At 37.5% G+C, this 26496-nt stretch overlaps 3 protein-coding genes across 4 annotated transcripts; 1 reads left to right on the top strand and 2 right to left on the bottom strand.

Moving 5' to 3' along the window:
- Window positions 1–1247: 1247 nt before the first annotated feature.
- LOC124898649 lies at window positions 1248–3933 on the top strand. Its single transcript, XM_047412316.1, has 5 exons — window positions 1248–1310; window positions 1359–1715; window positions 3151–3293; window positions 3383–3551; window positions 3658–3933. Exons 1-5 carry the CDS (start codon window positions 1281–1283, stop codon window positions 3679–3681), a joined length of 723 nt encoding a protein of 240 aa, XP_047268272.1. The 5' UTR covers window positions 1248–1280; the 3' UTR covers window positions 3682–3933.
- A 2498-nt stretch (window positions 3934–6431) lies between these two features.
- Window positions 6432–10444, bottom strand: LOC107870004 (pentatricopeptide repeat-containing protein At2g39620). Its single transcript, XM_016716383.2, has one exon. It carries the CDS (start codon window positions 9480–9482, stop codon window positions 6918–6920), a length of 2565 nt encoding a protein of 854 aa, XP_016571869.2. The 5' UTR covers window positions 9483–10444; the 3' UTR covers window positions 6432–6917.
- Window positions 10445–10563: 119 nt separating this feature from the next.
- On the bottom strand, window positions 10564–24926 carry LOC107870005 (folylpolyglutamate synthase). 2 transcript variants are annotated; one of them, XM_016716384.2, is made up of 16 exons: window positions 24572–24925; window positions 22420–22625; window positions 20586–20651; window positions 19367–19476; window positions 18844–18904; window positions 18281–18364; window positions 17043–17099; window positions 16826–16886; window positions 15876–15922; window positions 15686–15763; window positions 14682–14840; window positions 13955–14284; window positions 13735–13813; window positions 12757–12912; window positions 11973–12163; window positions 10564–11003 (listed from the first exon to the last, which is right to left on the bottom strand). In XM_016716384.2, exons 1-16 carry the CDS (start codon window positions 24732–24734, stop codon window positions 10944–10946), a joined length of 1908 nt encoding a protein of 635 aa, XP_016571870.2. In that variant the 5' UTR covers window positions 24735–24925; the 3' UTR covers window positions 10564–10943. The 2 variants fall into 2 exon arrangements, with proteins under 2 accessions (XP_016571870.2, XP_016571872.2); XM_016716386.2 differs by lacking the exons at window positions 10564–11003; window positions 11973–12163 and having other exon boundaries at window positions 12769–13496; window positions 24572–24926.
- Between the last annotated feature and the right edge of the window lie 1570 nt (window positions 24927–26496).

Below are 26496 nucleotides of genomic sequence, written 5' to 3'. Positions count from 1 at the left end.
CTTAAAAAATTAAAATTTTCCGTGACTGTTAACCTATGGATCAATAGGGGATTCGATCGTCGGAGTGCGTTTTGAGCAAAAATTCTTGGGCGCTCACCTAACAACTAATTAAATGTAATGATGGGCTTTTTTTTTGGGGTGGGGGGGGGGGGAGAAGGGAGGTTTTTTTTAGCCATGAGTAAAATGCTAAAAACTAAGGATTTTTGAAAATTTTTTGTTTGTGTTAGCATATGGATTGTGTTGGTTTGGGGGGTTGGCGGAGATTTTTTAAGCCATTTGAGCGAAATTTGAAAAAGTAAAGATTTTTTGTGATTTTTCGTATGTGGTAGCCATTAGGGGGTCCTATTGTCGGAGTGCGCATTTTGAGCAAAATTTCTTGGGCGCGTCCCTTGCAACTTATTAATAGATCGTGTTGGTATGGGGGGTTGCTGAGGTTTTGTAAGCCATATGAACAAAGTACTAAAAACTGTGGATTTTTTTGCGATTTTTCATGTGTTAGCCTATGGATTGATGGGGTGTGTAGTTGTTGGAATGTGTTTTAGGCGATACATCTTGGGCGCTCCACGGACGACCTATTAAATGGATCGTGTTGGTATGGGGGGTGGGGAAGCGGCAGAACGAGGTTTTTTAATCCATATAAGAGATATACGAAACACTGAATATTCTTATGCGATTATTGTGTATGTTAGCCTATGGATCGATGGGGTTTGCAATCGCCGAAGTGAATTTTGGGAAAAACTTCTTTGGCACACTCCTGACGACCTATTACATTGATTATGTTGGTTAGGGGGTAACCCGAGGTTTTTAAAGCCATATGAATGAAATAGGTAAAATTGAAAATTCTCATTTGTTGGATTGATAATAGATCTATCCGTATATAGGTCGGATCGATAATTAATTTGTCGAATTGATAATCGATCCGTCCATATATAGGTAGGATTGGTAATTGATTTGTCGGATCGGTAATATATCTGTCTATATATAGGTTGGATAGCTAATAGATCTATCTAAAAAATGAAAATAAAAAATTGTAATCTATTTAATTAAAAGAACATTTGAAAAGACCATTCAACAAAAGATCTCTTCTTTTATTTCAATACAAAAAAAGTGTAGTCCTAACAAAAATGGGAGTGCATTTTCCTATTAAATAAGTTTTGAGTTTAAAATTGTTCATTGTGAAACTTGATGCAGGAAAAAACAAAAATAATGTAAGTTTTGGGGGCTAAGAGTTATTAAAAAAACGTTAGTCTATTTAAAGTGTTTTTTCTCCAATTGGTGCCATGCATACACCATTCTCAGCTCTCAGCTCTCAGCTCTCAGCTCTGTCCTCTCTAGGTTAGGTTTTGGTTTGTCAATTCGTTGTGATGTTGTCCGAGCAACCGTCACCTCCGACGCTGCGGCTGCCGCCACCACCTCCACAACCGACACCGGCTGAGATCGGAATCGTGATGGATGATTTCTCGAGCGAATCATCCGAATACTCGTATGTTTCGAGTGTTTCGAGTGATTCGGATTCGGATTTGGAGTTGGAATCGGAGGTGAAGAAGCAAAAGCTTAATGAGGAGGAGGGGAAAGGGGATGATGATTCGAGCGACTCCAAAAAATTGGATCCTTTACCAATGACGCCTGATATGGAAGATTCAGATTCAGATGATCAGTTTGTGTTTGACGATGATGGCTGGAAGAAGTATTCTCAACAGCTACAAGAAAGCGAGGTATCTAATGCTTTTCTCTATGTTTATTCTTCATCAAATAATAATATTCATGTTTACGCTCGTCAATATGGTTTATAGCTCTGAACAGACGACTTAGGGAGATTATTATTATTGGATGTATTGAGTTTAATGAAACTCTGAGAGAAATTTTTTGTTGGTTCTGTTTGTTGATGCTGATTGTTCAGCCGAGGATCCTTACGGAACAAACTCCTTGAAATACGTAAATTTTAAAACTTTTCCCATATAGGTTCTAATTTCTCAGTAAATATCTTTATAGCATTAGTTTGCTAACTCGATGTATAATTTTTTCCATTAAGCTGCTGGCAGGCTTTTTTTATCAATGGCATTTGAAACTATGTTAGATAAAGGATCCCTAGAAGGGTATTATGAAAAGATAGTGAAGGAAGACATTAATGGATATCCTAACTTAACATAAAAGAAAAGAGTTTATAATATGCTTACTCTTGTTTTCTAGACTTCTTTTTGTTTCTTTCCAAGGCATCATATGGATGCCAAAAAACAACAACATCCATTAAACAACATGCCAAACGTGAGGTTTAATCGCTCAACTTTGCTCCTCCAATTGTTTTGCGATTTCAACTTTACAATCTTTAGGCCCTGAACTGAAGTGGTGTAATTCTGTAGGAAGTGGCTTTTTACTATAGCAAATAAATAGAAGAAAAGGGGGAATTCGCCAGAAGTTTAAGAAAAAATTGGAGTGTGCCATTCATCGATATTCTTGGATTTATATCTCTAATTGTTGTTGTTAGTACTGGTTGTTTCTATTATACTGATTGTGCAGCCGAGAGTCTTTACTGAACAAACTCTTTACACACCACCCCGCCTACCTGTGGGATTACACTATGTTTGTTGTTGTTGTTGTTGAAAGTAGGAAGATTTATCAACATAGTTACCTAAGAAAATAACACCTTATAGGGAACTGAATATTTTTATGACATTTCACTATTCAATATTCGGTCTCACCTCTCCATTAGGCAAAATGTATTCTTATCCAATTGACTCTCTATAATTTTTTATGTCTTAGCTGGATTGAAATGAAACTTGGCTGCTGGCAGGCTTTCTTTATCAATGGCATTTGCAACGATGATAGATAAAGGAACTCAAATTGTTTTCCCAGAGCTTTATATTTATATACAGATATTTATGGCTTTTCTTTCTCTTTTTATTGTATAATTTCTGTCATATAGTTTTAACTTTTCTTGTAGTTGATAGTGTTCTGAGATGCTCGCTTATGTCACAATTGTGGGAAAGATTGAATCTGCTTGGTGAATATGCTATACCGACAAGCAAATACGTTCTTGGATACTTGCCTGAGACAACTTCTTCATTTTTTTAAAAGTTTACTACTCACAAGAACATATTAGTTGCAATAGGTGATGTTTGTCTCTAATTGGTTTGCTTTTTACTTTGATAGGGATTTGACATTAAAGATTATCCTGGTGCGGATCCAAGGGTTACCATATTCCCTAGGCCAAACTACTTGGAATGTCCTAATAATGTTAAAATGATGAAGTATTATGCTGCACAGGCACTTAAGCTGTACAATCAGAAATTTGAATGCTCGTCACACTTCCTATTGTCTTTCTACTTGTTCTTTTTGCTTGTTTTCTCTAGAAAGCTGACAAGTTCCCTTGTATTCATTTTAGGACACTATATGAGGTCAATGACATTCTCAAGGTTAATGGAGATGACTGCGGCATGTACGATGTTTACTATATTACCTTTACGGTTACAAATGGAGAGAAGGAATATTTTCAAGCTAAGGTGGTGGAACGTTTAGGTAGATTTTTGCGTATCTCAATCATTAGGCCAAGGGTAATGAAATCTGCTATACATGTCTTTTGTCATCTAGTAATTCGTTCTTCCTTTGGTTTATTTTTAATTCTTATACTAACTCTCTCTCTCTTGTGCTTTTATGTAGGCGAATGGAGCTTCTGGCATATAGTGGATGTGAAGTCTGTGCATCATTTTGCCCCGGGTTCAAGCTTTAGTTTTGCGTTTACAGCTCTTGTCAATGTTGGACACTGTTTCTAGTAAATTGTGCCTTTATTTTAAGTTAGTTTGTCGTTGCTGGTAATTGAAAGTGGTGGGATTATCTATCTATGTCTAGCGTAAAAAGGAGGAAGAACAACTGTGTCTGAACTTTGTTATGACTTACGGAATTAAGTTTAAGATAATTTTAATGTGATGTTTTATTTGCAGTGTTCATTTACCTGTTTACGACCTTACCAAATAAGAACCTTGTCCCCAAGATTCAAAGATTTTTCCTGCAGACCATCATTGTGTAACTGCAACAGGGTGACTTGTTAGCCCGGTATCCCTATGCACTTCTTGAGCAAAGAAACGTGGAGAACAGGTCATATTTGAGCTAGCCGCATCAGGCAGCTCCCACTTGTAGGTTCTCGGATATGGAGTCTCCTTTGTTGCTGGAAACGCAGGGAGTGCTAACGGAGTTTCACATAAGCTGTCGACGTCATCAAATTCGGAAAACAACCGGAGACAGCAAGCATCTATATTTATAGTTTTACAAAGCTTAAAGAACAAAAAATCAATGAGAAGTCGTAAGAGCAAATAGATTATGCTATGCAATGCACCATGAATGGATGCAGCAAAGTCTGAACAACGTAGAGTACCATGAAATCTAATCAAGTAGTATCATTCAAGAAATATACAGTTCAACGTAATTAAACCTTTGGTAATTTGGAACCAATAGAGATAAAAAGTCGAAAAATGAATGCTTGATTATGCAATGCACAACATATAGTTACCAGGCTAACTTTTGCTAGTTAGCGTCCGCATGGAGTAAATTTCATCCATGGTCACTTAACTTTGTATCTATTACCTAAAAGTCACTGTTCTTTCATTCATTTCATCCATGGTCATTTAACTTTACTCCGACCATCACAAAAGTCACTATGATCAGATTTTATAATAATTTCATCATAAAAATGATGTGGCAACCTTAATTAGTTCTTAATTTTAATTTTATAATAATTCCATCAAAAGCCAAAGGTTGATGATGAGGAGGAGGGTGATGCATCGAGCGGCTACGTAAGATTGGAGCCTTTACCAATGGAGCATGATTATACAAACTGTACATGTTGCAAGTTTGATATCGCAGATTCAGATTCAGATGATGAGTATGTGATAGATAAAGATAGCTGGGACAAGTATTTGCAACAGCTCAATGAGAGTCACGTATCTATGTTTATTTTCATCAAATTATATATACTATTTGTGTTTGTTTATCCTTGATTTCTGCCTGTTGTTGTTGTTGGTTCTCTTTTTGTCACTAATTGTGAAACCACAAGTGGGATTACACTAGGTTTATTTGCTCTTTTTCTAGTATTTACACATCGCGGTTCAATGAAGTTGGGTTGAGCACCATGAGGTCTCACGTTCAATTCCCAACAGAGACAAACAGTAGGTAATTTCTTCCCATTTGTTTTAGCCTTGACGGACACTGTTGCTGGTGGGAGGTGGCATGGGTGAAATTAGTCGAGGTGCGCGCAAGTGTATTTGGAAAAAAAAAAATTAAACTCTATAATCTCGCCATTTCAACATAGTTATATGGGTAAGATGAAAACACAGGGAAGGGCAGCCCAGTGCAACTAAAGCTACCGCTATGCGCAGTGTTCAGGAAAGGGCCCCGCCGCAAGAGTGTATTGTACGCAACCTTACCTTGCATTTGTGCCAGAGGCTGTTTCCAAGGCTTGAACCCGTGACCTCCAACTTTACCGGTTACTCCAAGGATGTTTGTCTCTAATTGGTCGACTTTTACTTCGATAGGGATTCGACATTAAAGATTATCCTGGTGGGCATCCAGCGGTTACCTTATTGCCCAGTCCATACTACTTGGAAATTCGTGCTTATGCTGAAGAGATGAAGGGTTATGCTGCAGAGGCACTTAAGCAGTACAATGAGAGATTTGTATGCTCCAGTCACACTTGCCATTGTCTTTCTACTTGTTCTTTTTCCTTGTTTTCTCCAGAAAGCTGACAAAGCTCCTGTGTATTCAATTCAGGACACTAAATATGAGGTCAATGAGATTCTCAAGGTTAATAATCGAGATGAGTGCGGCGTATACAGTGTTTACTAGCTGACCTTTACGGTTTCAAATGGCGAGAAGGAATATTTTCAAGCTAAGGTGGTGCGGCGTATGGGTGGATCTTTGCGTTTCTGAATCGTTAGGCCTAGGGTAATGAAATCTGCTATACATAATGAATGCTCATTTCTGCTTTGTCAAGTTTATCTAGTCATTCGGTCTTCCTTTGGTTTATTTGTGTAGGCGAATGGAGGTTCGGGCATATAGTGGATGTGAAGTCTCTGCATCGTTATGGCTCGGGTTCAAGCTTTTGTTTTGCGTAAATTGCGCTTGTTTTTAGTTAGTTTTGTTGGTAGTAACTGAAAGTGGATCATCTAGGAACAATACTGGCTGGCCTTTTGGCCTTTGTTTTAGTTTATAATAATGTCAGATTGTTCCTTTAAAGTTTTAATACAATTGTGCTGTTATTTCGCATCTTGTTGTTTGGTTGAATCTTTGCTAGAGACTCTCCAAAAATGTTGTCGCGTACACATGGTGAATCCTCGAAAGAAAAACACTACTTCTAGAGATTCACTATGTGCCGTCGCATTTTTAAAGAACCCAAGTAACGTAGACATAAACATCATATGCGGATAGTTTTTGCAATGAACTCGATAAGAAGAGACTCAATTGATATAAACGAACCCAAACTATACATTGTTAGGGAGGGAGATAAAAGACAAGAGTAGTAGTGGAATAAAAACTATTCCTTCGTTCTTAAATCAGAGGTCTCGAGTTCAAGTTCAGATATGGAGTTACCTTTGTTAGGAAACGCTTTGACCCTAATGTGGAAAACCAAAAAGTTGTTGGTCTGCATCTCCTTGCTCCGCCTCACATTTTCAGCTTCTGAAGGAATAATGACATTAGCTGCGGACTGTATTAGTTGTCGAGGGCCAATCAGCTGGGCGTGGTCATAACATTACTTCTTTACGACCTTGCTCAATAAGAACCTTGTCCGCGAGATTCATAAGTTTTTTCCTGCAGACCATCGTTGTGTAACTGCTACACGGTGACTTGTTAGCCCAGTGTCCCATAGATTCTTCACCGATGGCTATCTCTATTGCACGCACCTATACAAAATCATGTCGCGTAATTGGCTACTTCACCTCAACCCGACTATATCCTGGATTCTTTCTCAATCCAATGTCGTTCATCTTTACTCTAGTATGAACGGCATCATTCCACCTACCAGATTGAGAATATAAACTTGACAATACCACATAATGAGCTGGATTTCCTTGCTCGATTTTGACAAGATGCTTCAAGGCAACCTCTGCTATCTCGATATTAGAATGCATTCTCGATGCATCCAGCAACGCTCCCCAAACTCCACCATCTGGTTCCATAGGCATCGTCTTAAGTAGATCCATAATTTCACTAAACAAGCCAGCACGTCCTAACAAGTCTACCAGACAGGCATAGTGTTCCACATTAGGTTCGATGTGATATTTGTCGCGCATGCGGTGGAAAATTTTCCTTCCTTCTTCAACCAAGCCTTCATGTCTGCATGCAGACAAGACACTAAGGAAGGATATAGAATCAACCTCGACGTCTCTCTTCTCCATTAGAGAGAAGACTGAAAGAGCATGATCACCTTCCCCATGCATAGAATACGCTGTAAGTAAAGCATTCCAAGAAACGCTGTCAGTGTTCTCCATCTCCTCAAATACACGCTCCGAAAGGTCAAGTTGACCACATTTGGCATACATATCGATAAGACTGTTGGCAACATGCTTATGGGACTGAAAGCCACTCTTGATTATATAGGCATGTATAGTCATGCCCTCTCTCAAGTACGTCAAATGTGACACGGCAGGCAGGATGCTCGCTATTGTGACGACATTGGGCTGAAACGATCCAAATTTCATGGAATGGAATGCAGAAAGGGCTTCCTTGGCAAGTCCGTTATGCATGTATCCTGCGATCATTGTGTTCCAGGACACCTCATCCTTAGAGAACTCGGTTTTGTTGAACATGAACTCAGCCGATGATAAACTTCCACATTTGGCATACATGTCAATTAGAGCATTCATCACATGACAGTCTGACTCAAACCCGTATCTGATAATTTGACAATGAAGGCACATTCCCAAGCGTACATCATCCAGGGAAGCACAAGCTGGAAGCACACCAACCATTGTTCCTGGATCTGGGCAAAATCCAGCTAATATTAATCGGCAAAACATTTTTAATGCGTTATAACAGTCACCTATCTGGGCATACCTATTTATCAGAGCATTCCATGTCACTACCTCAATCAGTGGCATCTTATTGAACAGATTAAGTGCAGAACTAAACAGGTTGCACTTAGCATACATGGAAACCAATGCAGTTCCCGTTGAAATATCAGAATCCATACCGGCTTTGATGGCATGACAATGGACACTCTTTCCTAATCTCACTGCCCTTAGCTCTGCGCAGGCTGGGATTACGCTGACTAAAGTAATGCTATTTGGCTGTGAGTACTCATTCTGCATATCTCGAAACAGAGAAAGCGCCTCTTGAGGACATCCTGATTGTGCGAAAGCAGCTATCGCTGCAGACCAAGCAACCAAATCTCTTCCATTAATTCCCCAAAACAGATCTCTAGCTTTGTCTACCGCTCCACACTTTGCGTACATTGTCATCAAAGAAGTAGCAATAATAACGTCAGAATCAATCATTTCTTCAATCGTAAGTTCATGAATTTCTATCCCTCTCTCTAAATCACCCGCTTCACCAGTACCAAGCAATGCACTTACAGCCGATACTTTACTCATTGTCAAGCCCAAACTCTTCATCCAATCAAACAATTCCAAAACCTCGTAAAACTTCCCATTATATGCATAACCTGCCATCATTGTACCCCATGAAACATCATCTTTCCCCCTTAACTCATCAAAAACTCGTCGAGCAACATTGTCATAACCACATTTCGCGTACGCATCAATCAACGCATTATAAACCGAAACCGGAAACACTCTCCTATACACATAACCATGAATACACCTACACACCCTCACATCCCTTAATTTACAAACTGCAGGAAGCAAATTCAACAACGTAACCGAACTAGGACTAATTTCACAAACAATTTGCATTTTCTTAAAAAGTTCAACTGCCTTAACCGCCTCTCCACTCTGTGCAACCCCATAAATCATTGCATTCCAAACAACAACATCCCTCTCAGGCATTTTATCAAACACCTTCCAAGCACTCACCAAATCACCCATTTTACTATACATATCAATAAGTCCAGTCCCAATAAAGACATCATTTTCAAGATTCCTTTTCACTACATCTTCATGAATCTTTACACCCTTTTCAAAATTAGATAACCCTGTACAAGCTTTCAGCACGAATGTAAACGTATACTTATCCGGCTCAATACGCTCTTTTTCGGACATTAAACTGTACATTTTCAGTGATTCTTGATGCTGACTTGCTCTTATATAAGCTCTGATCATTGAATTCCATAGAATTAGAGGTGGGTTTGGTGTTAAATCGAAAAGGGTGCGAGAAAAATTGGATTTTTTGAAGGAAGAGTAAAGATTTATGAGGTGGGTTGTGATGGGAATGTTGAAATTATAGCCTGAAGTGATTATACGAGCATGGATTTGAGTAAGAGAGGTGAGGCTTTTGCAGGAAGAAAGAAGAAGTTGGTGGCCGTGAAATGAGGTCATTCCGAGTTTGAGTAGTGTTCGTATTGCCGTTCGACTAAATTTGAATTCATTCGTTCTTGATTAGTGTTTATATTGGAGCTCGACTAAATGCGAGCGTTGATTTGGTAAGAGAGGTGGGTTTTTGCAGGAAGAGTGAAGGTGGTGGTAGCAGTGAAATGAGCTCATTTCCGAATTTGGGGTAGTGTTCGTATTGCCGTTCGACTAAATTTGAATTGCATTCCGAGTTCTTGATTAGTGATTGTGTTGGTGTTCAGTGTTCTTGATTAGTGTTTATATTGAAGTTCGATTAATGGTGGCAGTGAAATGAACTCATTCCGAGTTCTTGAGTGGTGTTCGTATTGCCGTTCGACTAAATTTGAATTCATTATGAGTTGTTGATTAGTGTTTATATTGGAGTTCGACTAAATACGAGCGTTGATTTGGTAAGAGAGGTGGGGTTTTTGCAGGAAGAGTGAAGTTGCTGGTGGCAGTGAAATGAGCTCATTTCCGAGTTTGAGTAGTGTTCGTATTGACATTCGACTAAATTTGAATTCATTCTTGATTAGTGTTTATATTGGAGTTTGACTAAATACGAGCGTTGATTTGGTAAGAGAGGTAGGGTTTTGCCAGAAGAGTGAAGTTGCTGGTGGCAGTGAAATGAGGTCATTTCCGAGTTTGAGTATGGTCGTATTGCCGTTGGACTAAATTTGAATTGCATTCCGAGTTCTTAATTAGTGTTTGTGTTGGTGTTCTTGATTAGAGTTTATATTGAAGTTCAATTAAATACGAGTGTTGATTTGGCAAGAGGGTGAGGTTTATATTGACGCTCGACTAAATTTGAATTTATTTTGAATTCTTAATTAGTTCTTGTATTGGTGCTCGAGTAAATTTGAATTCATTCCGCGTTCTTGAACATTTCCTGTCAGTTAAACGAACCTTTTATTTGAATATTTTTATTCGCGCCAGAAAAAATAATTCCCGACAGAGGTGATTGTATACTTGTGGTAGTTTGGTTGAGAAACAAGTTATCGCGGGATTAATTATCCTTAGTATAGGATAAAAATCACATTACAATCTCAAAATAATTAATAATCCAGTACAATTCAATACAATACAATAAGATACATTATGAGACGGACAAATAATAACCATTCAAATAAGGTGTTACAAAGCTCTGTAATCTGTGAAATTATTGAAAACAAATTGAGCAACTGCATCAGTGCCATCTCTTCCAATTTCGAGATGAAACATTGTCAGCGTAAATTAATTAATGAACATCGAAAATAAAATGATAGACACTACCCTCGCCAGACCCCACTTGTGGGATTACATAGGGTATGTTGTCGTTTTGTTGGAACGAAAACCCCATGACAATAATAACAATAGAACAAAATTCAAGTTGTGAGAAACTCTCAAAATTGATCTGAGGATATCACGCGCTCCATCAACTGCCCCCGACCACCCGTGGAAGGAAATGCAACATTACCTCCTTAGTAGCTTCAATACATCGCCAACGAGATGCAATGAACCGGTGACAAGAACCTGGAAAAAGAAGTAGAGTCAGAAATTCGATTGTTCCAGCCTAGCAGTGTGCATTTGTGATGTTATATCATCTTCATTAACCTCAAATATTCATCAGGAACTAAATGTCTTTTTGTTTCAGCTACAACAAGCACGTAAAATAAGACACGTGGGGTGATAACCAAAATAAGCATGAAATTATCTGCCATACGAAAGCTCTAAGTGACATTTACGATCGAGTTGGTTACTTGTTAGGATTCATGTAGTAGCATTATATTCTCGAGTTTTATCAATGAAAATCGAGAAAAAGGATTCATCTCTGTCAACTTGAAACTCTAACGTTGCAAGTGAACTCGTGATGCCATCTATGACAAAACAGGGCAGTCCGGTGCACAAAGGGCGCCACCCAAAGGGTGTGATGTAGACAACCGGAGCATAACACTAAAAGTTCAACCCGTCATCTACGACTAGAATAAAAGGGCAGCCCGGTGCACTAAAGTTACCGCTATGCGCGGTGTCCAGGGAAGGGCCCCACCACAAGGATGTATTGTACGCAGCCTTACCTTGCATTTCTGTCAGAGGCAGAGGCTGTTTCCAAGGCTTGAACCCGTGACCTCCTGGTCACATAACAACAACTTTACCATTTACTCCAAGGCTCCCCCCTTCATCTACGACTAGTATAAAGGGCAGCCCGGTGCACTAAAGCTACCGCTATGCGCGGTGTCCAGGGAAGGGCCCCACCACAAGGGTGTATTGTACGCAGCCTTACCTTGCATTTCTGACAGAGGCAGAGGCTGTTTCCAAGGCTTGAACCCCTGACCTCCTGATCACATGACAACAACTTTACCAGTTACTCCAAGGCTCCCCCTTCATCTACGACTAGTATACATGTACGAAAACCTCTAAGAGTCCAACGCAAGCAGGCTTATCCTGTATGTCATACTACAAAAGAGTTGTAATGAATGTGATATTTCCAGCAGTGTTATGTACCTGAAGTCTAAGGGAAGGGTTTTCTCTAACACAATCCCTCAGCCAATTTATTGTCAATGGTAACGAAGGAAAAACCGCACTGGACGCAAAATATCTATCTTCTGGACAGTAACGAGACGCCTCTTTGTAAAGGAATTCGCGGGGTGGCAAGCCTGCCGAGGCATTTATCTTGAGATCCTGATCGAGAACATCTGCATTAAACAGGAAGATACATGAGGTTTCTAGATGGATTAGTGATCCCCGGCTTTTAGCGTATAAGCAACCATTTCAGGAGGATCCTTAACCAAGAAACGATGCATGGTGTCAAATTGAAATGGTTGATCACTTCCGAACATACATAAGGTGAGCATTCCTTTTTTAGGTTATGTTTAGATGCAGTCTGCTCTAATCATCTATTTAAGACAGACGACAACCTTGTTCTGGAGAAATGCAGGCTACCTAGGACTTCTTAAGGCATAATACATAAACATATACTCAAACTTGATCTCCTCCGGCAAGTAAGCACATCTAGACACCTCAACTCATCTCCACTGTGTCAGTTGAACATTCCCACTTACAAAATGATCATCTAGAAACCTACAAAATTTATGTTTCACGTCAGTTGTCCACTAGACAGAGTGGGGACGAGTTGGAGTATTTAGTTGTCAGTTGAGGTGTCAATATGTGCCTAAGCTGAGGCCAAGTTTGAGTATCTATTTATGTATTATGTCATTTCTTAAGAGGCACAAATCATGCAAGAGAAAAGTAAGACGAGCCAGTTACCAACGAACAGTGCAGGACTTACCTTTGCCATGAATGATTCTCTCCCAAATTCTCTGAATGTTAAACTGCCATGACAAATCCTTTCCAGGAACGTATGAGGGTATAGTAGAGGTAGCAGAAGTAACCTTGGTATGTACCGAAATGCTTGGCACAAAAATAGCTTTTGAGAAGTAAATGCCTGTAAAAGGGAACATTCATATCAACCACTTATTACTCTCAATGGGATCTCCTCTTCATTTAACAAGAGAGACATTTAAAACGAGACATCAAAGTGCTTTCCGTGATCTTCCTTGAACTAGACGAACAAGGTGTCGAGGCACATTCTATTTGGACTCTACACGAATCCACCTTAAAGATCAAGAGGGTCAAATTAGAAATACTTCAAACATCTCGGAAGCATAAGATTAGCCTCCAATCAGATATTATCTGATTCCTCACACCGTAAGTTGGGCGAGATTAACAAAGCTCCGGATCTCATTGTCATAAGCACCGACTGAGAGACAATGTATGCAAGAGCAGTCAACTTGTACATATTAAGCTTTGAAAATAGAACTACTTGTGAATTGCACGGTGAACTTTTTTACCAAAAATGTTGATACGAACTTAGATTTATTAACTTTGTGAATCCAATCAATTCATATAACTAGTCACATCGTTATCCCACACGAACCCTCAGTTCACCCCAACTGCTTCTCATTTCTGAGCTACTTTTTTTTTCCTTCAAGCCAACCAGCTAATGAGCAAAGCCATCGTATGTTATTCCTAGTACAAAGAAAACAAATAGCATATCAGCTCTGATGCTGTTCGAGGAACAAAGTTGATGCCTATACAAACAACCAAACATGTGTTTCGTGGTATACAAGTAAGTGTAACACAGAAGGAACATCACTTGTGCCATCTCTTCTAGTCTCAAAGAACCCAAATGGAATGCAATTCCCAGTCTGCAGAGGCAAACATCAATGACAACAACGAATTGCTGCATTGTTATCTTGTTCAATACCTGATGATGCGCAAGTATCGACAAGCTTAGGAAGAAGAATTTGAGGATCTCTTGCATCCATGCAGTTGAATAACAGAATCTGCATTACAGAGACCATCTTAATCATAAAGCATGCCACTCAACATAGACAGGAATTAGAGGAACAGAAAACACCATAGCATGATATTTATGTAATGCAGAAGAACCAAATATCATGCATCAAAAATGAGGTTTCTTTTACCCGCTTCAATATTTCGTCCGGCTCCTTGTTATGACAATGTTTGATGTAACCCTTTGTCCAAGCTGTCTCCGTCGTCTCAACTCCCGGGGAAACTGATGAAAGTGACAGGTCTTTTCGTTCAACCGCAGCAGCAGAAAACCATCTTGCACAAGCATAAGTGCTCTCAGGACTGTGAGCTCCATCGAGGTAGAAGGTCAGATCTCCTGAAACCCTTTTATTTCCTCCAGATGCATTGATCAGAGGGTCAACAACAATCTGAGCCCTTCCAGAAAGACGTGCAGCTGAGAGGCCCCTCAGGAATTGCTCTGGTAGACCGTCTTCCTCATATGCCTATTTGATGCCAAGAAAAGATCAATAGCATCATAATAGAGCTAGATGACATACGAGTACAATAAGTCTGGATCACTCTTCCTGAGCCACTTTGACTAATAAAATAAATACAGTAACACTGGTAAAGAGAGAGCGCGAGCTTAGATGAGAAAAGAGAGGGATTGAAATCCCCACATCCAATAAAAACTGGCAAAAAGGGCAGCCCGGTGCACTATAACTCCCGCTATGTGCAGGGTCTGGGGAAGACCCGACCACAAGGGTCTATTTCAAAAATCACAGGCTTTACTGATATTAATACTTGTCTGGAAAAATCATGAATATGAATATTGGTTGGTATGTAAAAATGTAATTCCCATATGCAGAGTAATGCAGAGGAGAGAATAAAGAGAGTACCAACATCTTCAAACAGCCTTTTCCAGTTCCCTGTACCTCTAAGCCAACTTTTACAAAGGGATACAGCAAGGGCAGCGTTACTGAGCTGGTGGTCACCAGACAAGCTTAGCCTTGTTCCATTTAACTTTTCCAAGGTTAGTGGTGCGACAACTTCCAGTGGAATCTGCATGGACAGAGATAGTATTTAGAAATTTCTGTGTAGATACATATATTGAGCCGGGGGTCTATCGGAAACAGCCTTTCTACTTCTTTAGAGGTAGAGGTATGGACTGCGTACATCTTACCCCCCCAGACCCCACTAGGTGGGAATACACTGGGTTTGTTGTTGTTGTTGTGTAGATACATATATTGTAGATAGTGAACTGATGGAAAGAGAGGATAGTAGCCAGTGTCAAGAATATTTTAACTGATACTATGTACCAATTAGGATTGGTCAGAATTAATTAGATCGAATCTTTCTTGTAATCAGGAAGTCAGGATATTTCCTCTCAAACTGTTGTTCACTCACTATTAAAACCCAGTAGCTTGAGGGAAAGATTAACACGAGTTTATCTCAATTCACTATCCTTTGTCTCATTGTATGGTTACACGATGAATGGTTCAATAAGCTAGTAACTTATCTACATCTTTCCTGAGATTATACAACTGTTTTCTGCATCTAGTTTTGATTTGCGTGTCCATGTAGAGCGATATATACGTACAAGGAAATGAAATTCTGGCGACAAGAAACATTCAAAGATATGTGAAATTTGCTTGCCAGTTTCCATGGGATAAAAATGATAGTCACTTTTCAAATCATGATTCTTCAGTTCATGGAAATATTTTAGACCCATCCAAATTATGGGATTATGGGTAACGAAAATATTACATCAATAGAAACTGCCTATATGTAAGAAACTTGATTGAGTTTTACGAAAAGGGTGTGATCCCAAGACATGATTTTGAAGGTAAATAAATGCTAGTCACTAGTCTAACGAGAATCCAAACATAATGTCACGAGTAGATTACCATCAACTCATTGGCCCTTTCTTGAAGAACTTCCATTGCTTCAGAAAGTTGTGGTACGCTGAATCCAGGAATTTGAGGCTTCACGAATAGGAAAACCAAACCAATTCAGAAAATACTTCATAATTTAACTGCCAGTTCAAGATATAAGCAAAAACATATCACAATTCTGAAATTGCACAAACGTGAGAACCTTAAGAATGCCGGCCTTGTGAGAAGCAATCTGGCCTAGTGTATCTCCTACACATTATAGTTGGCAGATAAACAAGTATATCAAAAAGGTGTTCTGGTAGCCATCCAGCAAAGCCATTATTAAAAAGAATTTCCATGCGCTTATCTGAATAAAAAGAATCAGGTCCAAAAAGATGTGTCATCTCGAACAACTTAAACTTTTAGATGAGATGTTCACACAATTCTAACACATTCAATAGCATATCTAAGTTGAAGCTGCTGAGTGCTTATGAACCATGCTTCTGGCTTGTGTATGCTTTTATTAGACATTTTATCACGTCTCAACTAAAAATTTACGTTGTTATAAATTAGAGACATTTAATATTCATTCTAGGGTTAGCAACAACACTTAAAATGAAAATGCTATTCTATATTTAATACCCGAATTAATAGAATATCGGTGTCCCCCCGAGCATAATATAGATATCTATCTGGTAAAGTGTGTCATAAAAGGATTTGTAAAGAATGGATCTTGGGCCTAACTCAACCTCAAAAGCTAGCTCATGAGGGGAGGATTGCCCAAGTCCATATAAAGAGACCAATTACCCATTCCTTTTCCGATGTGGGATGCTTAACATTCCCCCGCACGCCAGGCCTCGTTAACTGGAGCGTGGACAATATAATATGGGGGCCCAACATCGGTGAACAAAGATTTGGGATGGGCCTAGCTCTGATACCATGTGAGTAATAATGGAGAAAAAATATTATTGAATTGTGTGTCTACGTAATTATAGTGACACTACATTACAATCCTTTTCTAAGTAGGATTCTGTATACTATTCCTATTCCTATACATATTCTAACAGGATTAAAGTAGTATTTACGCATTTTGTCAATCTCTTCTCCTCGTTTTCTCATTCTAACATCATATAGAAAGTAACAAACAAGTCCATAGAGGACAGAAGGCCACACCTAAAGTTTCCATGTGATCCATACCCAGAGAAGTAATACCACAGACAATGGGTTCCTTAATCTGCAAAATTGTTTCATCAATTAATTACACGATCATCAATGCCAAGGCTCAACATATTATTTCCCAACAAAGAACAGAAAAGATTTTTCCAACATCTATGCTACCTGGCATATATTATATGTTGGAGCAACATGAATACACGATAAGATGCATTACCACATTTGTTGAATCCAGTTTTCCTCCGAGACCAACTTCAATGATGGCAACATCAACCTGTGAAGGTATAGAAAGTCTTGTTACATAATGGTTGAGGTTCACTTGTTTTGTTCTTGTTGGAAAACTCAAACATAGGCTACGGAGATGCAAGTGAGAATAATCTTTTATAAGGTAAATAACATCATCAACAGTAGGAAAACCCTCATATACAAGAGGTATTCCAAAAGTAGAGAATCTACAATTAAACATGATTCGCTACGAAAGACACCTACCATCTGTACAAGTAGGAATCTCAAGGGTTCACCAAAAAGCAATCAAAGACAAAAGGCTGTTCTTCAAATGTACAAAATCATTCTTAGTCTCCTCAAAAGCTCTCCTATTTCTATCCCTCCAAATGATCCACATACGAGCAATTAAGAATAATGTAATCAACCGAGCAATTAAGAATAATGTAATCAACTATCTGACTCAAAAGTAATCTACATCTATCAATATTCTTTCACATTTTTTTAATGAATGTTTTCTTTACCTATCAAAGAAAGAATACTCCTTTTTCTTACCACTAAAGACTTTTGGGTATGAAATTTATCCGATAGCACTACTTATCCATAAGAGGCTAGCCCGATGATTAATTCACGTTATTTGTGGGATACGGGAAACGGTCGGGGCTCATTGGGGCAATTGAAGTAATACTGCCATATATTTCTGCAAGAAGCTGCTTTTATGGATTAAATATATGACCTCCTAGCCATACCATGATAACTCGGAAAGTTTCAGCTATTGATACACTTTTGTCGATACTACTATTCTACCCCCCTTCAATAGCACTACTTATCAATAAAAAGAAGAAATTATTCTATAGTTCTGTAACACCATTAGGGTAAGAGAAAAAGCATTAAACATATTTCATTTACAAAGTGTCAGAAATGACACAATTTGGTCACAAATAGACATCAAGGCATGTATGTAGCATGTTTGTTCCAGGACTAATAACTTAGTTTTTGTTCATTCAATAATTTTATTCCAGGTTCTGGTTTTCTACGGCCATCATTCTTTAGAGCAACACCAGTATTCTCATATGGCAATACTACCATATATGAATTGTATACAGCTTCCAAGCACGTCATAGAAAAGAGAAGATAAACACTAGAAGTCAAGTCAAACCATATCAGTGGAACTTCAAATCACGCATTGAAGGCATTTAAAAATCAAGCAAAATAGAGAGAACATGTTTCTACCTTCTCGCTCACAAAAATTTTAAAAGCCAATACAGTAAGGAACTGGAAGAGAGGAGGCATAGGCAAGTCTTCAGAGATGTTCGCCTGCAAATTAACATTTTTGGGATGAGTAAAAACTAACCATAAGAAGTTTTGGAAAATAATATTTTACTCTCATCCAACACAAACCACTAAAACAAAATTAAAAAAAAAATTCTTAACATGAGCTTAAAGTAAATCATATATACTATATCAGAGAGTGTGTATCAAGGAATGGTGAAGTCGAGAGATGTTAGATCGAGCAAGTGAAGGATTCCTACAAAACAAGTGAACCAATAAAATTACACTGATCTAGACATCTCTAGCATTAACATGATCTTTCCAATTTGGTGTAATCCCATTGCAATGTTGAATTATAATGACGAAGAACTTCTTCATTTTTAAACCAGAAAAGATACTTAAGACTATCTAAATGCGAAAAAGAGAACCAACTGACATGTAGTCAAGGTAACAAGGAAGATCCACCGGTATAATTAGATAGAGGCATCTTGTCATCCAGCACAGAGCCGAAAATGAAAGAATACCTTGAGCTGATTCCAACAATCCCAAAAGTATTGAAGAAAATTTTCCTGGCATATGTCCATCCTAAACACGTTGTAATGGAATGAGAAATTTCATCAATAATTAAACTACAATCAAATATAGGAAAGACATCAATCACATAAAGAAAGCTAATTAGCATCAATGAAGTTCAATTTGAAATTTGAGTAGGGATCCCTTGTGTACTTCAAGACATACCAAGTAGCACTTAAAATCGACAGGCTATTGACTTATTCCCTATCTATTGATTCTGTTCAGGGAAAACCTCATTGGGTGCACTTATTAGGATGATGACCGGGAAAAGATTGGAATACCTAAAGTATTGGTTTTATCTTTTTATGAGAAGTGAAATGAGGGTGGAAAATCACTAACTGTTGCGTAATTCCTCAAAAAGTATTCCATTTTATTAAATAAACAGGATACCCCCCTCCCCCCCCCCCAAATTAATGAAACAGCACGGAAGATGTTCTAACAAAAGTAGGAAAATTCAAAAACAAGAATACATACCCATCAAGACGGTATCTTTCTCTAACATCGATCAAATGTGGTGAAGTGAAAAGTCCTGTTCTGAAACCACACTCCCGTAAAATTGCTTCACAGAATGCACATGTTGAGCCCTGAAATGAATTGTAGACATGAACAGAGACAATATATGAATGATAGAGAATTTTTGCACTTGGGAAATATCTTAATTGCCATCAAGTCAACATGGTTGATTTTCCACCCAAAAATTAAAAGAACAACTGAAGTCATAACACTTCTCTAGAAAAGTTTTTCCAATTTGCACTTGTTCTGGCACTGGTGAATGTTAGATGCTGGACAATTGCAGCCAATTAGTGGAACATGTTAGAGCCCAACAATGGTTGAGGCCTTGAGGGTATGGACGGTAGTTTCTTTATATAGCATTGGACAATCCTCGCAGCATGATCTTAACTTTTAGGGTTGAATTGAGCCCAATGTCAATTTCTTTATCATTGTATCAAAGTCAAACCCAGCTTTGTTCTTAGTTAAGTCAATTTTGGGCCCCTATGTTATATTGTCCACGCTACAAAGATCCAGGCCCCCGGGTGTGTACATGAGGGTGGTTAGAGTCCACATTGATTGAGAGTGGACTAACTTTTGGAGTTGAGTAAATCCCAACTTCAGAAGACCAACATAAATACTCAAGGAATATCAAATTCAAACCTATGCATAATATTCGTCATATACACTACACATGCACACCAACATTAAATATTGTTGAATTCCTGGAAACTGACAGGTTACCATAAAGATGTATAGACATGCAGTATATGTTAGCAACTTAACCATCAAAGATAAGCCTAATATCCAAAAATCTACAAGAGAATCTAGCACATGCGTTCACCATTTCAGAGGACATAACTCTCTTTTTTTTAAAAAAATCCCTCCCTAGGATGTCCCACCTTTTATTTACTCCCTTGATGAAGAAAACCCACAACCTTAGGGTTGGAGATGGAGGGTGCTTACCATTTAATCAACCCCCTTTTGTTTTAAATTTATAAACATATTGGATCTCATATTTTTAACGGGAAGCATCACATCAAACCATCAAGGATAACGGAATGAGTTGGATCAAATGTTACAGAAAAGACAGGTTCAAAAAGAAGAAAAAACTTGAAGGTCCATAAGAAACAGACATCCTTTGAGCTGTCAATGAGAAGATAACTGGATGTCTACATTAATCATAATATCAACTACGAGATACCTTTCCTTTAGTTCCAGCAACATGGATAATCTTAAGGCCAGCTATCTTTTCCTCCAAGCCCAAAATCTGCAACAGAAATACAATACCTTATTAGGCGTACATTATTTTTAAAATATATTTAATAACCAGCATTCTTGTAATTTGAAAGTTATGAAGTTCCAAACTAATAACTGCTATCATACAACCAATGGTACACAGGTACAGGTAATTCCACCCACCTAGGGTTAGGCAGCTGGGAAGAAATTACCTTGAGATTCGCTAACTGCACCAATTTCTAATCTCAATGGCATGGAGAATGGTTGACCACCGACACTCAAACATATTCCTCCATCAATCTAGTTGTAACTAGGAAACTTTGTGATATATATCTGTAAATTAATTATTAGATCTCCATATTGAGATTTTGTGGATAAGACTCCATAATCAGGGTAGGCCTCTAATGCATCAGTTTTTTCTTCTACCATGGCAACAAGCTCTCATGATCAGGTTATTAAAACAAGCATAAGGTATATGTTGTCAAAACATTAACAAGTGCATCTTAAATACGTTCTACGAGTAGAAATATGGAAGCAAATTTTACATTATTAAGGCCTAAAGAAGCAATGGAAAGCAAGATAAGATTATGCCGTGAACTATGGATAGAGCACTTCAATTTCAAAGAATAAATTCCAGATTTATACATGGAATTGCAAAAAGATGCCACAATTGCAGATAGCAGAGACGAAAATGGATGGCAAATTAACGTCACAAGAAATCCTCTGGAGTGGGAAATTAAGCGAGTGTCACTACTTCTTCTAAAGCTACGGGAATAAGAAACTACATCTTCTGAGGTAACACCTTGTGCTGGAAAATGAAGAAAGAAGGGAAGTTTAAAGTGCATTTTGTTATAACTGTTAATTAATGGAGAGGAGAGAGTAATACAAATGCCTAAAATAATTCAGAAGACAAAAGCCCCCACCCCATAAAGTAACCTGCTTTAGATGGTTAGCTATAACGTAAACATGTCTAGATGCAAACCTAAAAAGATTACTTCTTTTGGAACAGATCCTACATGTATGAATGTGCTCCAAAGTCCCCCAAATAACATATGTATAAATTGCGCAAGACATGGCAGTCCTGGTGCTTATTCCTCAATCGTTCTTGGAGTGCAGCGGGGTATGCCAAATCACTAATTAAGACTTTACTAAGTTGGGAAGGACAAAAGAATGAAGCAGCTAGGAACAATATGGAGAACACCTCTTTCGTGCATTTATGGACTCTTCGGCTGAAGAGAAATAGCAGATATTTTGAAGAAGAAAAATAGCAAGAGCAACTTCTCTCTGAAATTTTTGAATGGCGTTCTTCTAAGTTTTTTGTGTCAAATTGAAGAACGTATATGGCTTTGATGCTACTCTAAATATCTTAAATCCTTGTATGTCGATGGAGTGTAAATAAATCCATTGTTCCTGTATTTGCTTTTAGCACCACTTAGTGCTATGATTAATGAAACTATCTAATTTACCAAAGACAAAGGTGCGTCTCATGTATTCTTAAACTCATGTACAGACGTGTTCCTAACGAAAGATAAACATCTTACATCTGATGAAAAGTTCTTTTTTTTAAGAAAAAATTTGATTCAACATGTTCCCCAAAACATAGATGCCAAGGAACAGTGAAGTTTATTTGAATCACAACTCAAAAAAGCGGTATCATTACCGAAGTAAAAAAAATATTACAATCAGTTTACTGCATATTTGGAAACCGTAGTCAAACATAAATAAAAAGGCAAGACCGGTACCAGAAAGATGCACGCAAGTATTAAAGGAGAAACAATCCCAGCTAAAAAAGGCACTACCTTAATGTACCTCAACATTCTGTCCAATTTCTGATTTTGACCATTAACGGCTGATGTGCCATTTCTTTTTTTCTGAGTAATGAGAGTTGAAAGAGCTTCCATGGCAGTTTCATATGCGGATGGAAGCTCGAAGTCTTGTGAGATATCTTGAGTATTTTGACTGAACTTTCCAACAATTTGAGATGATAGATTCCTATATCTGAGTCCTTCAGGGACAAAAGGCCAAAATATTAGCATGGGATTCGAGCTAAAATTTACTATAGTACGGTGAAAAGAATACTTTTCTTAACTAATATCATCCTAAATAAGAGTTTTTAAGTCAAAGACATCTCCCATGATTGGCAAATACATGAATAAAAGCAACTCTTCTACCAATAAAACTTTGTTGGTTTAGTTTAGAAAATACTAATTGTACACCTAACAATTGCTCTTATATTACGAAATACGAAAATTTGCAACCACGAGAACAATCCAAATATCCAAAGCGCTAAAGATGCTTCCTTTATAAAATATGAAAGATACAGTGTCTACTTGAATTAAGACGTCATTGCAGCTTAACCATCAAAGTCAAAACAAAAACAAATGTTATATGGGAATCCAAAGCAACCAAGAGCTCGTTGACACTTCTCCATCCATGGGGGTAGCTTAGTGGTCAATGAGGTGAGTTGAGAATCATGAGGTCCCAGGTTTAAAACTCAATGGAGGCAAAAACACTACATGATTTCTTGTCCACACTTCCAACTAACTATCAGGAAAGGATTATCATAACTTGTCAGCTGGACCTTCAAAGTTTATCACACTCACTAACTAATTCTTTTAGAAGCAAATTATATATATCTACAATGCAAAGCACAAACTCAGATATCCATCCCAAAGTCCAAATTAAAGGGGAGAACGATCTGCATAAAACTAGTTGATTGTGATGAAATGGTTCCAGATTGACCAAACATCAATATATAATCAACCTCAACTAGTTCAAAAATATTGCTAACGCTAGTTAAATGTAAACGGGTAATGAAAAACAAATGTCAAATGATAATTCAAAGCAACCAAGAAAACTTGTCAACTAACTCTCAAAAAGATTATTATATCATTTCAACTACTAAACCTTCAAAGTTTATCACACTCACCAAGTATTTCTTTTTTGTGTCAATAACCATGTTGTCCAGCCAGCTTGCTCGCACCTCAAACTATTTTAACACGGAATACTTGTCACCTCCCACCACCAACAGTGTTGCTACCAGGTAACTCTTTCCACTCAAGGATAGAATAGATAGGAAGAAATCACCAAATAAAGGTGAAGCCTTTGTGATGAAACAAGTCCAAAATGAGCAGACTCAATATCTAATCGACCTCAATTAGTACTAATTATTGTAACATTAGTTAGATCAAACAAGAACTTGTCAAGCTAACTCTCAAGAAAGAATTACTTTTCATTTCAACTACTAGACCTCTGCACCCAATGGTGTGGCCTAGTGGTCAATTAAGTGGATCGAGCACCATGAGATCTCAAGTTCAAATCCCAACAGAGATAAACACTAAAGGTATCCTATGGAATTAGTCGAGGTGAATGCAAGTTGGCCCAGCCACCACAGTTATCCAAAAAACACTCTACTAGACCTCCAAATTTTTTCACACTCACTAACTAATCTTTTAGAAGCAAAATGTATAGATTACAAAGCATAGCAAGATAACCCAGCTCACCATAAAGGCTACACCTTTATAACACTAAAAGAGTCCAAATCCAAAATGAGCCACCACTATTTTATAACTAATTGTTGCAACACTAATAAAATGCAAAAGGGTATTAAAGGGGGCTAATAAAAATTGTAGTTTTAAGCTTTTTCACCCCATCAATATAGAATCAACCTCAACTATTTTACTAATTGTTACAACACTAATAAAATGCAAAAGGGGCTAATAAAAATTGAATCTTTAAGATTTTTCACCCCCATCAATATATAATCAACCTCAACTCTTTCACTAATTGCTGTAACACTAATAAAATGCAAAAGGGTATTAAAGGGGCTAATAAAAATTGAATCATTAAGGTTTTTCACCCCATCAATATATAATGAACCAACTATTTTACCAGTTGTTACAACACTAATAAAATGCAAAAGGGTATTAAGGGGGCTAATAAAAATTGTACCTTTGAGCTTTTTCACCCCATCAATGTGTGAACAAGAAAGTGATCTTGAAGCCATCCATGTAAATCCACTTAGGAAAAAATGGTCTTTTTTAACACTAATTTGAGCATGACCCATAATTTCTTGACACAAATAAAGATTCTTGCTCAATAATTCTTGGACCATAAAGATATTTAATTGATTAAAATTTCATCTTGGGGTTGCTTAAAATTCTCATTTTTTCAACCCCATAATTTTTTCTCTTTCAGTTTTGTGTGCTGTAAGCAAATTGTGAAGGTATGTATGGTCAGTCCCAGTGTAGATGATGAACAAGAAGATGACCAGCTAGCTTTCAAGATTTTCTTTTTTCTTATTTTATTTGTTTGTCTATTTTATCTCGAAATAAAATAAAAATCAATCTTTTGATACTAAATTAAAAATGTATTAAATCAATCTTAAAATTTTAATAATAATTTATTCAAAAATTAATTAATAATTTATTATTTTATTTTATTTTATTTTTATTATTAAATATTAAAATCTAAAATAAGAGAGAGACATTCTCTTTTAAATTATTAACAAAAGACTAATAAGGATATATTTGGATTTACATATATACTTTAAGGGCAATTTGGTCCAATAAAGTTTCTAATTACCATTATGCAACAACTTGTGAAATTGCATTAATAAAGCAATTTGGTTAGTTTCAATTTTTCGCATATGTTTAGTATCACAAAATTCAAATTTTTTTTTTTTTTTATACTTTGTTGAATGTCGTGTCAAGCCAAAGCCAAATGAATAAATTAAAACGGAGGAATTATTAAAATATACATGAAAGATAACTTGGTCAAATTATCAGTTGTTCGCTTTTCCGAATCATTAACATCTACAAATTCATCAACCAGGCGTATTTTAATACATAGATGGTAGAACAACAACTGATAGTTATAGTGTGAAACTCGCGAGAAAATAGTGGTTCAACTCGATGAATTTAGTAGATCGTTTTAGGAGACCCTAATGACTATAGATCGAACCTATACAATTTTTGTAGTATGATAGTTGGCTGTTCACGGCCTGTAAGTGTGTTTATGATCATTATCTCTTTTTAATTTGCTGGGTTTTATGTTTAACTTTGGTCTATAAACAAACATTGACATAGAATTCAAATGTTTCGAGGAACTAGTCGAGGTGCATGCAAGCTGGCCTCCGAACAGTAGTTATCAAAAGATTCAAACATACTGATGTTCAAAGTTGCATGCATGTTTAAGGATGTACAACAGTCAGCCAACTTTGGTTGGTTAATCCGATCAGTTTATCGATGGTCGGCAAGTATGATAATGGTCCTAATGATGATCCTGCATGTATTTCGTGTGTATCTCACCGGCGGATTTAAAAAACCTCACGAATTGACTTGGGTTACAGGGTGCAGTTCTGGTTGTATTAACCGCATCTTTTCGCGTTACTGGTTATTCCTTACCTTGGGACCAAATTGGTTATTTTGGCAATTTAGAATAATAGAATTTGTCTTTGTTAGTTTGTTAAGTTGAGAATAAAGCCACTCTTAAAGCAAAAGATACCAGACTTGTAGCTTTTGCCGAAACTAATTGAAGTACAAGATTATATTGTAGATTCTTAATTTTCATTACATGTATGTATATATACATATATATATATATATGCTGGGATGGTTCAACTGATCTTATTATTTCTCTGCATATACGTATATAAGTGTATATATATCTCAAATGTCGATTCATGAAGCTGATGCTGTCGACGCTGAAGTGGCTAACTGGTTACATTCCATCATTGTTATACCTGCCTCTCCGTTAGGCCGGAATCTGACAGAAGACTTGACACACAGTATACATTTCGGTATTCCACATCCACTTGCTGAGATTACTAGAAAGGAAGATTATAACAAGTTCTACGAGCCGCGTGTGGTTTCCAT

This window comes from Capsicum annuum, chromosome 5 (assembly GCF_002878395.1).
Source record: "Capsicum annuum cultivar UCD-10X-F1 chromosome 5, UCD10Xv1.1, whole genome shotgun sequence".
NCBI classification, from domain to species: domain Eukaryota; kingdom Viridiplantae; phylum Streptophyta; class Magnoliopsida; order Solanales; family Solanaceae; genus Capsicum; species Capsicum annuum.
The sequence above is the reverse complement of the archived record's forward strand: the minus strand, read 5'-3'. Positions and strand labels throughout refer to the sequence as shown.

Coding starts and splice junctions, on each gene's coding strand:
- LOC124898649 (XM_047412316.1), top strand. CDS start 1,281: ATGCATACACCATTCTCAGCTCTCAGCTCT. Junction 1,311..1,358: donor CATTCTCAGCTCTCAGCTCT/CAGCTCTCAGCT, acceptor GTTTGTCAATTC/GTTGTGATGTTGTCCGAGCA. Junction 3,552..3,657: donor TCTCAATCATTAGGCCAAGG/GTAATGAAATCT, acceptor GCTTTTATGTAG/GCGAATGGAGCTTCTGGCAT.
- LOC107870004 (XM_016716383.2), bottom strand. CDS start 9,482: ATGACCTCATTTCACGGCCACCAACTTCTTCTTTCTTCCTGCAAAAGC.
- LOC107870005 (XM_016716384.2), bottom strand. CDS start 24,734: ATGGTCCAAGAATTATTGAGCAAGAATCTTTATTTGTGTCAAGAAATT. Junction 16,887..17,042: donor AACTGGATTCAACAAATGTG/GTAATGCATCTT, acceptor ACAATTTTGCAG/ATTAAGGAACCCATTGTCTG. Junction 14,285..14,681: donor GGAAAAGGCTGTTTGAAGAT/GTTGGTACTCTC, acceptor GGCATCAAATAG/GCATATGAGGAAGACGGTCT.